Raw genomic sequence first — 14346 nt, 5'->3', positions numbered from 1 at the left:
TTCTGTTACCCAAGGATTTCTATTAGCCCTCGTCTTTTTACCTACTTGATCCTCTGCTGCCTTCACTATTTCATCCCTCAGAGCTACCCATTCTTCTTCTACTGTATTTCTGTCCCCCATTCCTGTCAGTTGTTCCCTTATGATCTCCCTGAAACTCTGTACAACCTGTGGTTCTTTCAGTTTATACAGGTCCCATCTCCTTAAATTCCTACCTTTTTGGAATTTCTTCAGTTTTAATCTACAGGTCATAACCAATAAATTGTGGTCAGAGTCCACATCTGCCCCTGGAAATGTCTTACAGTTTAAAACCTGGTTCCTAAATCTCTGTCTTACCATTATATAATCTATCTGATACCTTTTAGTATATCCAGGGTTCTTCCATGTATACAACCTTCTTTCATGATTCTTAAACCAAGTGTTAGCTATGTTTAAGTTATGCTCTGTGCAAAATTCTACCAGACGGCTTCCTCTTTCATTTCTTAGCCCCAATCCATATTCACCTATTACGTTTCCTTCTCTCCCTTTTCCTACTGCCGAATTCCAGTCACCCATGACTATTAAATTTTCGTCACCCTTCACTATCTGAATAATTTCTTGTATTTCATCATACATTTCTTCAATTTCTTCGTCATCTGCAGAGCTAGTTGGCATATAAACTTGTACTACTGTAGTAGGTGTGGGCTTCGTATCTATCTTGGCCACAATAATGTGTTCACTATGCTGTTTGTGGTAGCTTACCCGCATTCCTATTTTCCTATTCATTATTAAACCTACTCCTGCATTACCCCTATTTGATTTTGTGTTTATAACCCTGTAGTCAACTGACCAGAAGTCATGTTCCTCCTGCCACCGAACTTCACTAATTGTCACTATATCTAACTTTAACCTATCCATTTCCCTTTTTAAATTTTCTAACCTACCTGCCCGATTAAGTGATCTGACATTCCACGCTCTGATCCGTAGAACGCCAGTTTTCTTTCTCCTGATAACGACATCCTCTTGAGTAGTCCCCGCCCGGAGATCCGAATGGGGGACTATTTTACCTTCGGAATATTTTACCCAAGAGGACGCCATCATCACTTAATCATACGTTAAAGCTGCATGCCCTCGGGAAAAATTATGGCCGTAGTTTCCCCTTGCTTTCATCCGTTCGCAGTACCAGCACAGCAAGGCCGTTTTGGTTATTGTTACAAGGCCAGATCAGTCAATCATCCAGACTGTTGCCCTAGATAATGTCGTATCTAACCAAAAGAACACAGAAAGAAGCAGAACTAGTTGTTTTGCGTGTGACACTTGTATACATCAATTTTAAAAAGCCACAACATATTCAGTTCTGCACTTTTAAGGTACAGTTACACCTGTGGACCGACCTTGCTCTTCGTCACCTTGCAACTATGTTTGTCTCACATGGAAGTAGAGGTAAGCATGTAGGTTGCATACCTCTTCCTCAACATGTATGTGCGAGTGATTCCTTTCGCACCCGTGTTCATTCTGAGTGCCTCAACTTCTGCGAGGAGCAGACTATAACAACACAGCAACTAAAGCCGCAAGATGCATGGGTGTAAACACCCTTTAGAGGTGCTTATAACACATGCTGAGGAAATAATAAATAGGATGGAAACTTCAGAAAATTTAAGTGTCCATATTCATGAGAATTTAAACTGGATAAAGCACATTTTAGAACTCCTAAAACTATTTAGTTCAACCACACTTGCTCTTAGAGTCATTGCAAGTCTCGGAGAGACACAAATCGTTATGTTCACATATTTTGCATATTTTCGTTGAATAATGTCATATGAAATAATGTGCTGAAGTAACTCTTTTTTAATAAAGGATGTCTTCATTGCTGAAAAATATGCTGTGAGAATAATACATAGCGGTGACCCACAATCATCTTGTAGACATCTGTTTAAGGAGTGTGTCTTTAATAAAGTACTTACAAAAGACCGAGCGAGGTGGCGCATTGGTTAGCACACTGGACTCGTGTTCGGGAGGACGATGGTTACATTCCACGACTGGCCATCGTGATTTAGGTTTTCCATAATTTCCCTAAATCGCTCCAGGCAAATGCTGGCATGGTTCCTTTGAAAGGGTGTGGCCGATTTCCTTCCCCGTCCTTCCCTAATCCAATGAGACCGATGACCTCGCTGTTTCGTCTCTTCCCCCAAACAACCCAGCCCAACTTACAACAAATGCTGCTGTTTTTATTCAGCATGCTTCTGGCCACTGCTTCACAGTATATTTTTTCCCTCTTGAAGTTTGTTGTAAACAATCCATTGCAGTTGAAAAGGAACATTAATATACATAATTACAATATTAGAAGGAAGAGTGGCATTCATTATTCCACATTAAGCTTGTCTTGACCACAAAAGGGGTGCACAATGCTGCAACAGATGGTTTTATATATTGTTGATATAAAAATTCTGAGAGGCAGCAGATTTGAAAACAAATGGAAATAGTTTTTCCTCGGCAGCTCGTCATGTTTCGTAGAGGAATTTCTGTTGTTGTAATGTGTAAAAGGATATGTTGAAGGAGTGTAGGAATTACTAACTCACGTCGGTATATTTAAGAATCTGTCACTGTCTGTACTTGTCGCTAGTCTGTACTTGTTTTTTGTATGCAGCAACGTGTCTGTATTAGTCATTTGATTACAAGCGTCTCTAGTCTGTACCTGCTGTGTTTGATGTCACCCCATGACCTATAACTGTCTGGATTTCGTGTAACCACCTTTTTCATTATGTTCCAAGCTACACCGTAAGTGGTGATCAGTCTGTTTCTCACATGTGTTCATTCTTGCAGTTGTTTCCTCTCTTCTCGTCTGCCATATAGTGCACGTGCTGACAAGTGAAACTTTCGGGCTCCACTATAGATCGTTTGTGCGCTCCACTGAGGAACTTTCATGTGCATAACTTTCGTGATCGTTTTCATCACTTCTGCAACAGTCATTTGTTCAGGCTCCCTCGACCACTTTGTAGCCATGTTGACACTGCCGGCTCCTCCGTACTATCGCAGTATTCCACCGTCTGACTAGTCTGCTGCAGTTTGACAAGCTTCTGACAACAGCTCTGCCACCACTTTGTCGCATTTTGTGAAACGGACACAAATGCTGGTGATACTTTGTATTTGTTGTGACCTCCTTTTTCGGAATGGCCTCCCTCTTTTTTGTTGTTCTGTTGCTTGGCATCCTTTTTCCGGTTCAGCCTCCTTGTTCTCTTCTTTGACCTCATTTTCCGGGTCGGTCTCCCTGTTCTGTTCAATGACTTCATTTTTCAGGATCTGCCTCCTCTTCTTAGTTTGTTGGCCTCCTTTTCAGGACTTGGCCTCGCCTCTTCATTGTTGTGTCAATTAGCCTCCTCCTTAGGCCCAGCTTCATTGCACTTTTCTCTCATGTGTAGCTCACTGTGTTCCTCTGGTTGCTCATGCACCCTATCTAGCTGTTTTCTTCAAATTTTTTCTTGTGCCACAGTCCGCTGCATCAGTCTCTGTCTCATTAGTTCGGGATGCCATCTACTGTCTAACGCACATCGATGTTCATCAGTGCTATCTTTCTTGTTGGGATTTGTCACTGAGCACTGTTTTCTGCTCCCTCTAATTGTAGTGGGGGGGGGGGGGGGGGGGCAGTGTTGTCGTTGTTTGTGGATCACGTCGGCGCATTGCTACAAGCCTACCGAGGGAAGAGGAACCCACTGTGGTTACAACCAAGAAACCTGCCACAGTGGACAACTCTAACAGCAGCAACAACAAGGGCACTGTGCACCACTTCTGTCTTGCCCCTCTTGCTTCATACAACATGGGAGAGCTGCATGTGGACGCCTGAGCCTGTTTCGCTCCTCAGCTCACTACCATATGCAAGGCTGGGCTCCCTATCATTGGCTTCCATCAAGTGCCATCTGGTAAGCTACAAACAGCTTCTTCTAGTCTCAGTTGAAACCTGCCACAACCTACATTAGTCACTGCACACTGTTTTTTCTCCCTTCATTGGCACCCTTGCTACCTTGGGACAGAATCCTTATTGCCTTTGCTGAACCTTTTTTAGACACTTTTGACTATCGGTCATTAGAGGCCCACCACGTTTCCTTACATTGTATGTTGTGTATACACTGCAGTAGATATGACTCTTGCAGCACTGTCCATGCACCCGCCGGTAGTCTGTGTCTGTCAGCTGCCTGTACTTGTCTCTAGCCTGTACCTGTCAGGCTGTACGTGTCAACATGTCTGTATTAGTCATCTGATTGCACATGTCTCTAATCTATAGCTGTTCTGTGTGATATCATCCTGTGACCTATAACTGTTGTGCTGTCACCCCATGACCAAATAAACTGTGGATTTCTTTTAACTGTGCTTTTCATTGTGTTTGAAGCCACAACAGCTGTGTGTGTGCATGGGTACACTGTTGCTAGAAAAAGAGTTTCTGCTCAAAAGCTAGAGTGAATGCTGTTTTGTGTTATATATTTCTGTACTCCACATAGCAATCCACTGTGGTTTAGTGGTTACCTTTTCCTGATTTCATTACATAGACCCGATTTTCGGAAAAGTGTGGATTTTTGGAAAAGTGTGTATCTCCTGTGAATTCCGTCTATCCTTTATTTTCATTGTATTTAACTTTGTATATTCTCTTCAAAGGCATTTCAGGTTGCTCACTTTCTGTAGCAATACAGTTGTGTTTTTGCTGCTAATAATTATTGCAGGGATGATTCTTTTTCTTTCTTTAAATAGTTTTTGTGTGATGAATTGGCATGGCTTCCTTCTGGCCTCCTTAGGTGCTTCAGAGAGAAAATTTTCTGGATGGGCTTAGTATTTAGCCCTGGTAGCATATTAGATACACTCGTCATACATTGATAAGGCGTCCCAGTGTAGATTCTTATATATTAAGTTGATAGCCAACAAGTTCGTTTCTGTTATTTGCAGAGTTTTTCGCAGTTGAGAGAACTTTGAATTCTTGCATGTTGCAGTCTTTTGCCTGTTGGCATCTTTGTCTCACTGTGATGTGTGATTGTCGCAGACTTCATGCATCATTGATTGTCATCCCTCCTCAAATGAAACTTTGCACTGTTGACCAAGCATCCGTTCATTTGGTGCAGCTTGTCATCAGATTGAGTTGTCATAATTTGGTGTACTGATTTTGCACCTATGATCATCTTCCACTCCTTCCACCGATGACAGTGGCAGACCAGTTGTTCCATTCCAGATTTACACCCTAGTACTGCATGTACCTCTTTATTGATCTGTCCAATTCCTCAGTATTTTTCTGGATCCACCTTGTTCTTCAATCTACTCATTTTGATCACTGAATTCTGCTTCTAACCATCAGTGTTCCTTAGGCAAGCAGAAGACAGGGTCCTGTGTGTTTGAGGTGGGTTTTTGAGTCATGGCTAATAAGGCTATCTGCATTTCCAATTTAATTTATATTTTTATATCTGTCTTCCAGAAATTACACGTCTTTCTCATCATCTTGCATCATCCATAGTTCGTCAAAATTCCAAACAAAGCTCCAACTGCTACATTGCCAGGTTGTCATAAACATATATCTAGCTGGTGTTCAGATTGCTGTTTGTCTCCTGTATGACCAACTGATGTGTGGCAGACTGCTTGGCAAGTTATCTAATACACTTCTGGCTCATACTTTTTTGTCATTATTATTATTTATGAGTGTGTGGATGATTATGTTTTACATTACACGGTTCTCCATAATGTGGCTTATAATGCCAGACAAAGCTCCTCTGCTGCTGTTTCTTATTGACTCAGTGATATAGATTGAATGTATGGTAAATATGCAGTGTCAGATAGGAGTGAGGTGACACCTAAACTTTTAAAGTTAATGCGATCAGGCCTCTCGGTGTATCGACTTGCCTGACAGTCACAACTTAGCCTGCTGTTGAAATATTGTTCCTGTGTGCCTCAATAAACTGATCTTTCATCAAACAATACGATGTAACTTGTAACTGTTACTGAAAGCTTCTTTATTGTGTAGACCTTGTAGATTTCTCTGTAACCAGGTAATTTGGGGATGTATCTTATAATACTGAAATGTTGTAGGATTTTTACCTGCTGTTTATGTGGCAGTATTAGTTAATATTGGTTTACAGTTTCACTGGGACATTTGAGTAGTAAGAATAGTTTACATACATTCTTTGTTTTACACACACACACACACACACACACACACACACACAGTGAGGAGATCCTCATCAATGCAAAATACTTGACAAAGCTCTTTGATATTAAAATTATATTGTGGCAGGTAGTATAAGCATTGGCCTATTTTGACATGATGTGGGTATTGCATATAACTGTGTGTTAGATATTACTCTAGTGAGGTGAATTTTTTGTTTATGTTGGTAATAGGTGGAATGCAGTACTCGATGCATCCTATATTACAACCAAACTCTTGTCTGTAAAAATTTTATACTGCACAGTTCTTGTTTCCATTAGTGTTAAAAGTTGCTTGTGTAAAACCCTTGAAATATCCTAAGATAACTATAGAATCTTAGAGGAAAATCTATGACCTTTCATGCTTACATAAATGAACTTGGATGTAATCTTAAGTACAAGTTACTGAAGTTGTACTATTCAACACAATATCTCATGCAGTACATGTAAGTGTGTTGACATGATTGAGTTTGTACATAATTTCATGTGACTCTAGTAAGTTGGAAAATAGCATTATGAAGCTGTTAAGTTATATTATTGACTTGGCAAAGAAACTTGGTGTAAAGACAAGCACTGTGCTATTATACTTTTCTGTTGTTTGTAAATAGGTTGATGAATTTGTCGTGAAGACCGTTGTTGGGGTGCTGACAGCAGAGGAAGCTGCACTTGGCCTGCAGCAACCAAATGGAATCGGGCAAAGGCCAAGGCCAGTCAGCAACGATTTCTGTCTCTCAGGTACTGCTAGGATGACAGTTTCTGGCTGTTTCTTTATACCCTAAATTATAGTCAGATACTAAATTTCCTGAGAAATTACCAAAAGCGTACATAAAAATTACCAAAATCAGATTCTGTGGAACCAGGATGGAAATTTTGTTACCAACAACTAGGCTTCTTTGAGGATGTTTGCACAAGAACTGGAATCAGTGGTAATAATTTTCTTTCAGCAACAGTGGTCACGTGGTGCAAAGTGCTACAAGAATAAATAGAAAAATCTACAGTAAAGTGGGTAAAGAAAAGGTTACTTCATTTTTCAGACAAATGCTAGATTCATTTAATTAGGGTTGTGTTTTGTAGATCAAGTTGAAGCTAATAGTTGCTCAGGTTAGAGAAAAAATTTTACCTACAGAAAAATTAAACAGTTGAAACCACTTTATTAAACAACCAATATTGGAAGCCTTTTAAGAAACAAAATTAGCATAATACAATGAAACCCCACTTTTACACTTTTCAAGGGACTTCAAAAAAATGGTGTAAAATGCGGGAAAATGTAAAATGTGGTAAATAACGTTATAAGCTGTAAAGGTTATGTATACAGTATCCACTTACATTTTTGCTTTTTATGTATAATAAATATATACAAAATAGGCATCAAAATAATTGTCAGGGACATGTCTGTTATCGAATAAAGGTTTATTATCTGATAAAAACTGCTGATGTAACTGGAACTGATAACTGTCTGGGAAGCAGAAACGTTTGACTGTATTTGATACGTCATAACCAATGTTTTTGGAAAGACTGCAGCTGCCATTCATTATTTAAATAATGAAATACTGCAATAATGAAATACTGCACCTGTTATGTATTTTTTTCATGCTTAGCATGATGCGTTTCGAGAATATTTCTCTCTTTGTCAAGTGCAAATATCTACATAAGCATGCATATGCATTCTTCTGTGTTGATTGCACTGTAGTCATCTTTTTGAGGTTATCAGGTGCTGTGCTTCCTCATTTATCTAGAAAATCACACACATACAAACTATAACTCACATTCTTTGTTTGTGTAACATCACAAAAAAATACAGTGCTCTTGAAAACAAGCATGGAAAAGTACATAATTGTCACTGTGTTTAAGCCAAAAATATTTGAGCAACGCGAAGTGAGTGATGATGTCAACTAGTGTTACAAGTGGCTAAATGATTAATCATGCTAAATATGGTTCGACATAGATGTCATGATGATTCACAACAATCATGAAACTGCATATTGCGCAGTAGAGACAATTTGGAAATGATTGTGACTAGTCATTATTTCTTTACATAACGAACCTAGCTTCTCCCATGAGCCACCACTTCTAGTATAGCTTGGCAGCAGCAGGAGACATGGCACGAATTATTCCAACTTTTACACGTTTACCAGTTCAAATCTGCTAAGTAAAGTGCCCTGAGATGTTAAGAAATTTAACCACATAATGCTTTTAAACAGTACTTGGCAGCCAACATCATGCCAGCGTCATTTGCCGTTAGGTTTTTCTCCACAAACAATTTTTCGTAATGTGTAAATCGGGGGAAAATTATAGATATGTAGGCATAAAATTGGGTGAGAAAACATTGTGTATGTAGGAAATTTGACATGAGTGATAGAAAATGTCGTTAACGGGGGGTTAGCAGAGGGAAAATGTTAATTCTGGGAACGTAAAAGTGGGGTTATACTGTATGTACAAAGCAAAGAATAAAGCTGCAGATATTAACTGAAACAAACTTGGCTACTAGGGAGCCAGTAAAATGTTATCACAAGTTTTTGTTTAAAACTCTTAGAAATTTTGGCCATATATTAAGGCTGTTATGCCTGTAGCACAAAAATTTGACAAATAAGGCGCCAAAGTAGATATTAGCTGGACAGGAGCTTAAATGTTTAATTCTTTCTTCAAATGTTCCTTTACAAAAGAAGATCACAGAATGGAGCTACTTTTCACTTGTCTTACTGCAAATATGAATAAAAGAGTAACCATTGTAATGGTGTTGAAAATCATCTGAAAATGCTAAAACTTACAAAGGCCCCAGAACATGGTGAGAACCCTTTAATAATAATATGAAGAATTTACACACAAATTACCTTCACTCTTGACAATAATCTACTGCAGATTCTTTGCCCAAGAACCTGCAGCCGACAATTTTAACCGGCATGAAGAGACAATCATTCTTGGTTGCAGTGTTAAGATGCTTTTTTATTATTTCCCAATGACATGTTTCAACTTTATTGGCAATATTTGTTAGCAATGGGTGCATAGTATACCATGCATAAAATATCCCAGCTAGTAAATGTACATTGTCAAAGCTTTAAAACCAGTGTGCAGTGTCCTTATTATAGCAAGCTGTGAAGTCCAATGCAAACCAAATCGGATCATGCCTACAATAAATCTTTACATCATAAACATGCTGGAGATGTAGTGCATATTCTGGCTGCAGACATTACACTGTTTGGTTTGCATTGGACTGCGTCACACGCCATAACAAGGACACCATGCAGTGTTTTTAAAGCGTTGGCAAGGTGCATTTACGTGCTAGTCTATTTTATGCGCAGTATCCCATGTACCTTTTGTTACCAAATATCAGCCAGACCAAAGATGCCTAAATAAAGGTGAAACACGTCATTGGGAAATAATATGAAAGAATATTAACACTGCAACCAAGGCTTGTCTCTTCATGTCATACATACTGGTTGCTATACCAATTCTGGAATGAACTGGAAAAAATTTTACAATTGTAACCGAATACCAGTGACACCTGTCTTGTAAACAGACAATAGTGATCCTTTGTCACCCGCCTCTGTTGGTAGCAGAATAAGGGTTAAGTATGTGGCTCAACTCTGTGACTAAGCTTACAGAGAGCACACCTCTCGTCGCCACGGGAGAAGACTGCAGGCTCATCACCATGTCTGCCTTTAACCTCCAGGTTGGATCCCTGGTACTCATATGATAGCAGGTTGCGAGGACTTGGGGCCATCCTGGAAGGACAGGAACAAGTAGTAGTCCTCACCCCTGTCTGGGATTGAACCCTAGACTTGAGGGCTGGAGTCCAGGCTCTACCTGCCAGAACATCATGGCCAGTAACTGGGGGAGAGTACTAAATCATTATCCAAATTAAAACATAATCATGTACTTAAAACAATGACCTGCTCCATGGCAGTCAGTATTGAGTGTGATAATGGATTATCATGCTCTCATGCTCAACTGTTTCTGCTACTCCATTGCTTATGGAAAATAAATTGCAGAACTCTAGGACCTGAAGGTGGGGTAAGAAGATGAAAGAGGAAATTATATCAGATGGGATATACCAGGGTAACTAGAAGTTCAGTTGAAAAATGAATACCAAATAGAATTAGAATCAGGAAATACATGTTACTAAAGGGAGGAGTAGGGAGGATATTCTGGGATATACTGTGGCTCAATGGTACATTACCAGATTACGAATCCAAAGGTCTCGTGTTCGATCCCATGTCAGTCCTAGGATTTTTATCTTTTGTTTATCACTATTTCGCCTCTGACAATATTTGTTGATGTGAATAATGCCGAGCTGTACTGTGGTTTGGAATCCACATTAAATTGTAGGTCCACCTATCACTGGCTGGGTTCATCAGATCAAAGGTTGGAGAAGCCAGTGGAATACTACCTCCAACAGGACCATGCTTAGTAAATCATTGTGGCATTCAAAACAATCTTCAGGTTGATGACTACTTTACTTATTGTACACAGTAATAATAAAATAAATAAATAAATAAAAGCAGGTACTAAAGGAAGCTCAAGTAGAATAACAAGACTCAAATCGATAGTCAAACTGCTGAAAGAACATCCCTGACAGCTGGTAGCTATGTTGCCAGTGCTGCTGTGTGGCTGTTTCTTCTTACACTTGTTGGTTGCACCTCTGCGAATATCACACCCAAAAAGTTTAGAGCTGTTGCAGTGCCATGCTACTGAAGCGTGAAAAAACACTAATAACATCAGGGAATCAAAACACGCTCTCTTCATAATTAAAAAATAAAAGTTTTGGAAGTACGTGTTGAGAAAAATTAAATATTATGATGCTTCAGTATTTTGATACATATTTTATGCATAGAAGCATTTCTTGCCTGCATTTTAGGTAAGAAGGTTGACTCCTCAGTCTTCATATGTTACTGTCACTATCTTCGCCATTGCTGCTGCTGATACTCGCCTTATCTTATTAACTTTTCCATATTTGTTTGACAGTATTGTTCCATTTTGAGGGAGTAACACTTCCCAGTGTGTCACACATTAAAAATTAAGCACCTTTTAATTTAATTCTTTAATTTCTGTCTGCAATGTATAATTTCTCTTGAGCCCACATGATTTCTGTTGCATTAAAATTGAGAATGGCGTGATATGGTGGAAGGTGCAACAATCTATGACCATGTTCTTCTGCAATTTGGTCAATCCCATAAATGATATTACATAATTGGTGCTTTTTCATGATTTGCAGCAGTTCTGCCATTTTCATTTCCCTATCAGATGAACCTGTGCCATTGTTCTCTAGCCAGTCCACTATATCACTCTTCCTGCTGTTTGATGTAGTGTTTTTATTTAACTGAATGGAGTGGTACTGTGCATCATCCAATATTATAGTGAAGTCCTTTTCAATTTACGGAAGCAAAGAGTCTATGAACCTTTGATGTAAACAGCAACAAAGCATTTGGTACAAGCCTGCCGATTGTTCCAGCATGTAAATGAATGAGCAAACTGCCTTTTCCACCAACAGCTTTTATTGTTCGTCATGCTGCTGCATCATCAGTCCACACAGTCAGCATTTACCCACTTTATGTCCAACCAAACAATTTGTTTTCCATCAAAACTCTGTCTTCTTCAGTACAACTGGAAGACTGGCTTTTCCTCCGAAATACAACTCGATCTCACAGTGAGTGAAGCAGCTTCTTCCAGATTGGATATTCTTTCCACATGTAATAGTCATACACAGGGTGAAGAAAAATTCACACTCTCAGACTTCATAACGCAATTCCTCCCATTTTCTGGCTGTAAATGGATATCAAAGATTGGCAATCTGGCAACACTGTAATCATATGTACAGTTACTGTCTCTGTCGTATATAGGAGTAGTGCCGTGCAGTTGGTGCAGTGGATAGCATTTTGGGTTAGCATGCAGAAGATCTATGATTTGATTCTGGATCAAGGCAAATTTGTTTTTATTTGCTAAATATAGTCTGCATGGTACAGTATCTGGCGTGTTAATTGTCATACAGCGATTACAGCAGATCTACTACAAAAAGTTTGCTCCTAAATACTACAAACGCGGAAATGGAAGTAAATCATTTTCATTGGTCAGCTTTTAAAGAAGACTTTTGCATGTCGTGGACGCAAATTGCTTTCCACACTGCGTCTGCTAGATTCCAAACCTGTTTTCTGTGTACCCTCCCTCAGTGCTCCCATCGATTAGTACCAACTACTATTCTTGCCACTTTCAGATCCACTATATTTCATTAGGAAAGCACTATGTAAATGTCAGATACATGTGGCTTAAGTAAAGCTCTGTACTACAGTGTTGTTTGACAGAATGAAATTGGCAAATAAAATCAAATATGCTTCGACCCAGAATCGAACCCTCGACCTGCATCCTAACCCAAAACGCTATCCACTGCACCACCCTCTCAGCGCTAGTACTGTCTACTGACAGTGGTAGTTACCATACATGTGATTCCAGTGTTGGCAAATTGCTAATCTTTAACATCCATTTACTGCCAGAAATATGCGCAGAATGAAATTTTGTGACAAGACATTTTTGTATTGCTAGTATGTGAGGAATTGCAGTGCAAAGTCCGAGTGGGCGAATTTTTCTTCACCCTGTACATGTTGCTATATTGTGTCGTCTTGAAAATTATTCAGTTCCATCATTTCAGCACCACATACTGTTTTTTCCAGGAATCAAAAGAGCAGCAGTTGGCTCCTGTAGATCTCCAGCAACACTTCTCCCTTATTACTTTTTTACAGAGGTGTTTCCAATTTTCAGACCCGCAGCTACTTTCTCAGTGACAACAGTATAAGAGATCTGCCATTATCCCTTTCTTCCTCAAAATTGTGTCGTACATTATATACGATCTCATGAGATTGGCTATTTAAGGTAGTGCTCCTGCCTACTTTCCTACAGCTAGAAGAAGTGGTCATATCACATACATCTGAAATTAATGATACTTTATACCACACCATTGACATGACTGGAATGGGTGATATGATCCGCAACAAACAATGAACGGCCAACAGATGTTTTGCAGTCACTGAGAAAGCGTAGCACCACTTGCAACATTGAGTGGTAGAGGTGTCAACTTGGCACCATCGCCATTGCAATGTTTACAAATTCCAGAGCTCGGATTGGAATTAGCGTTTCCCTTCACATAATGATGCTGTCCACATACGTGAAGATCAGGGGTGCTCTTTTAGTAGGGTGACTATAAGCATCAACATGCTAATGTTCTGACTAGTAAGTGCAAGCCACTATTATCAGTTACAGAAAATGATAAATGTCTTCAGATCACAATACAGAATGATTTTGGGAAATGTTGATACATAATGCACTATAGACAGTATATGTACATTAGGGGTCGTCAATGTGGTTGTTTTGCTAACTCATACCTCATGTTATAACAGTAGTGATGTAGCATCTGTAGCTTTGTGTTGATTCTGATGGACGAGCTGGTATTAAGACCAATAGAATGGGACCCCACAGAGAAGGTGGATAAGAAGGCAAGGGCCCTTCCAAAGGAAACTGGCCTTCCAGAAAAGATTGTTAATCAGTTAAGGACAAAAGCACCAGTACCGCCCAGAATTTATGACCTGCCTAAGGTGCACAAGAAAGGGATTCTCCTACATCCAATAGTCAGCAACCTTGGTGCAGCCATCTGCCTTACTGCTCAACATGTTAAGAGGATGCTTTCGTCATATGTGGGGAAATGTGCCCATAACATTCACAATTTAGAAAATTTTCTGCAACATCCAAGGCAGCTACACATCACAGAATCATGACATCATGGTCAGTTTCGACAGGGTCTACCTGTTCACCCACTGAATGACTCGCCTGGGCTCTATCAGATTCTGATAATTTGGCAACAGGGATAGAACACCTATAGTCTGTGATCTACAAACATGGATACTCTTCTTGAGATGTTCAAAAGGCACTGTACTCTGTTTCACCACCAGAGGTTCCTGAAGAGTTGCAAGAATAAACAAAACAGGTTGCATATTTGCCAAATGTCTGTCCAATATCTGCCAAAATCAGCAGAATTCTCCCCAAACATAACATCAAGAGTGTGTGTTCCTTACATCCACCAGGGTTAAGGCTCTGCTAGAGAATGTAAAGATGACCTGGGTCTATATAAACTGTAAACTGAGCGTTTACCACATACCATTTGAATGTGGTATGACATACATCAGCCATACAACTAGGCTCATTGACATCAGA

General features: G+C 39.6%; 1 protein-coding gene across 3 annotated transcripts in view; it reads left to right on the top strand.

The window, feature by feature from the left end:
* Positions 1–14346, top strand: part of LOC124622217 (3'-5' RNA helicase YTHDC2-like) — a 302377-nt gene that overhangs the window by 259898 nt on the left and 28133 nt on the right. For all 3 annotated transcript variants that reach the window (XM_047147868.1, XM_047147867.1, XM_047147869.1), the window contains exon 21: positions 6759–6885. In XM_047147868.1, coding sequence (XP_047003824.1) covers positions 6759–6885 — 127 coding nt within the window. The remainder of the gene's footprint in view (positions 1–6758; positions 6886–14346) is intronic.

The sequence above is a fragment of the Schistocerca americana genome, chromosome 7, assembly GCF_021461395.2.
Source record: "Schistocerca americana isolate TAMUIC-IGC-003095 chromosome 7, iqSchAmer2.1, whole genome shotgun sequence".
In the NCBI taxonomy this organism is placed as follows: Eukaryota; Metazoa; Arthropoda; class Insecta; order Orthoptera; family Acrididae; genus Schistocerca; species Schistocerca americana.
This window is presented reverse-complemented; position numbering and strand designations above follow the sequence as displayed.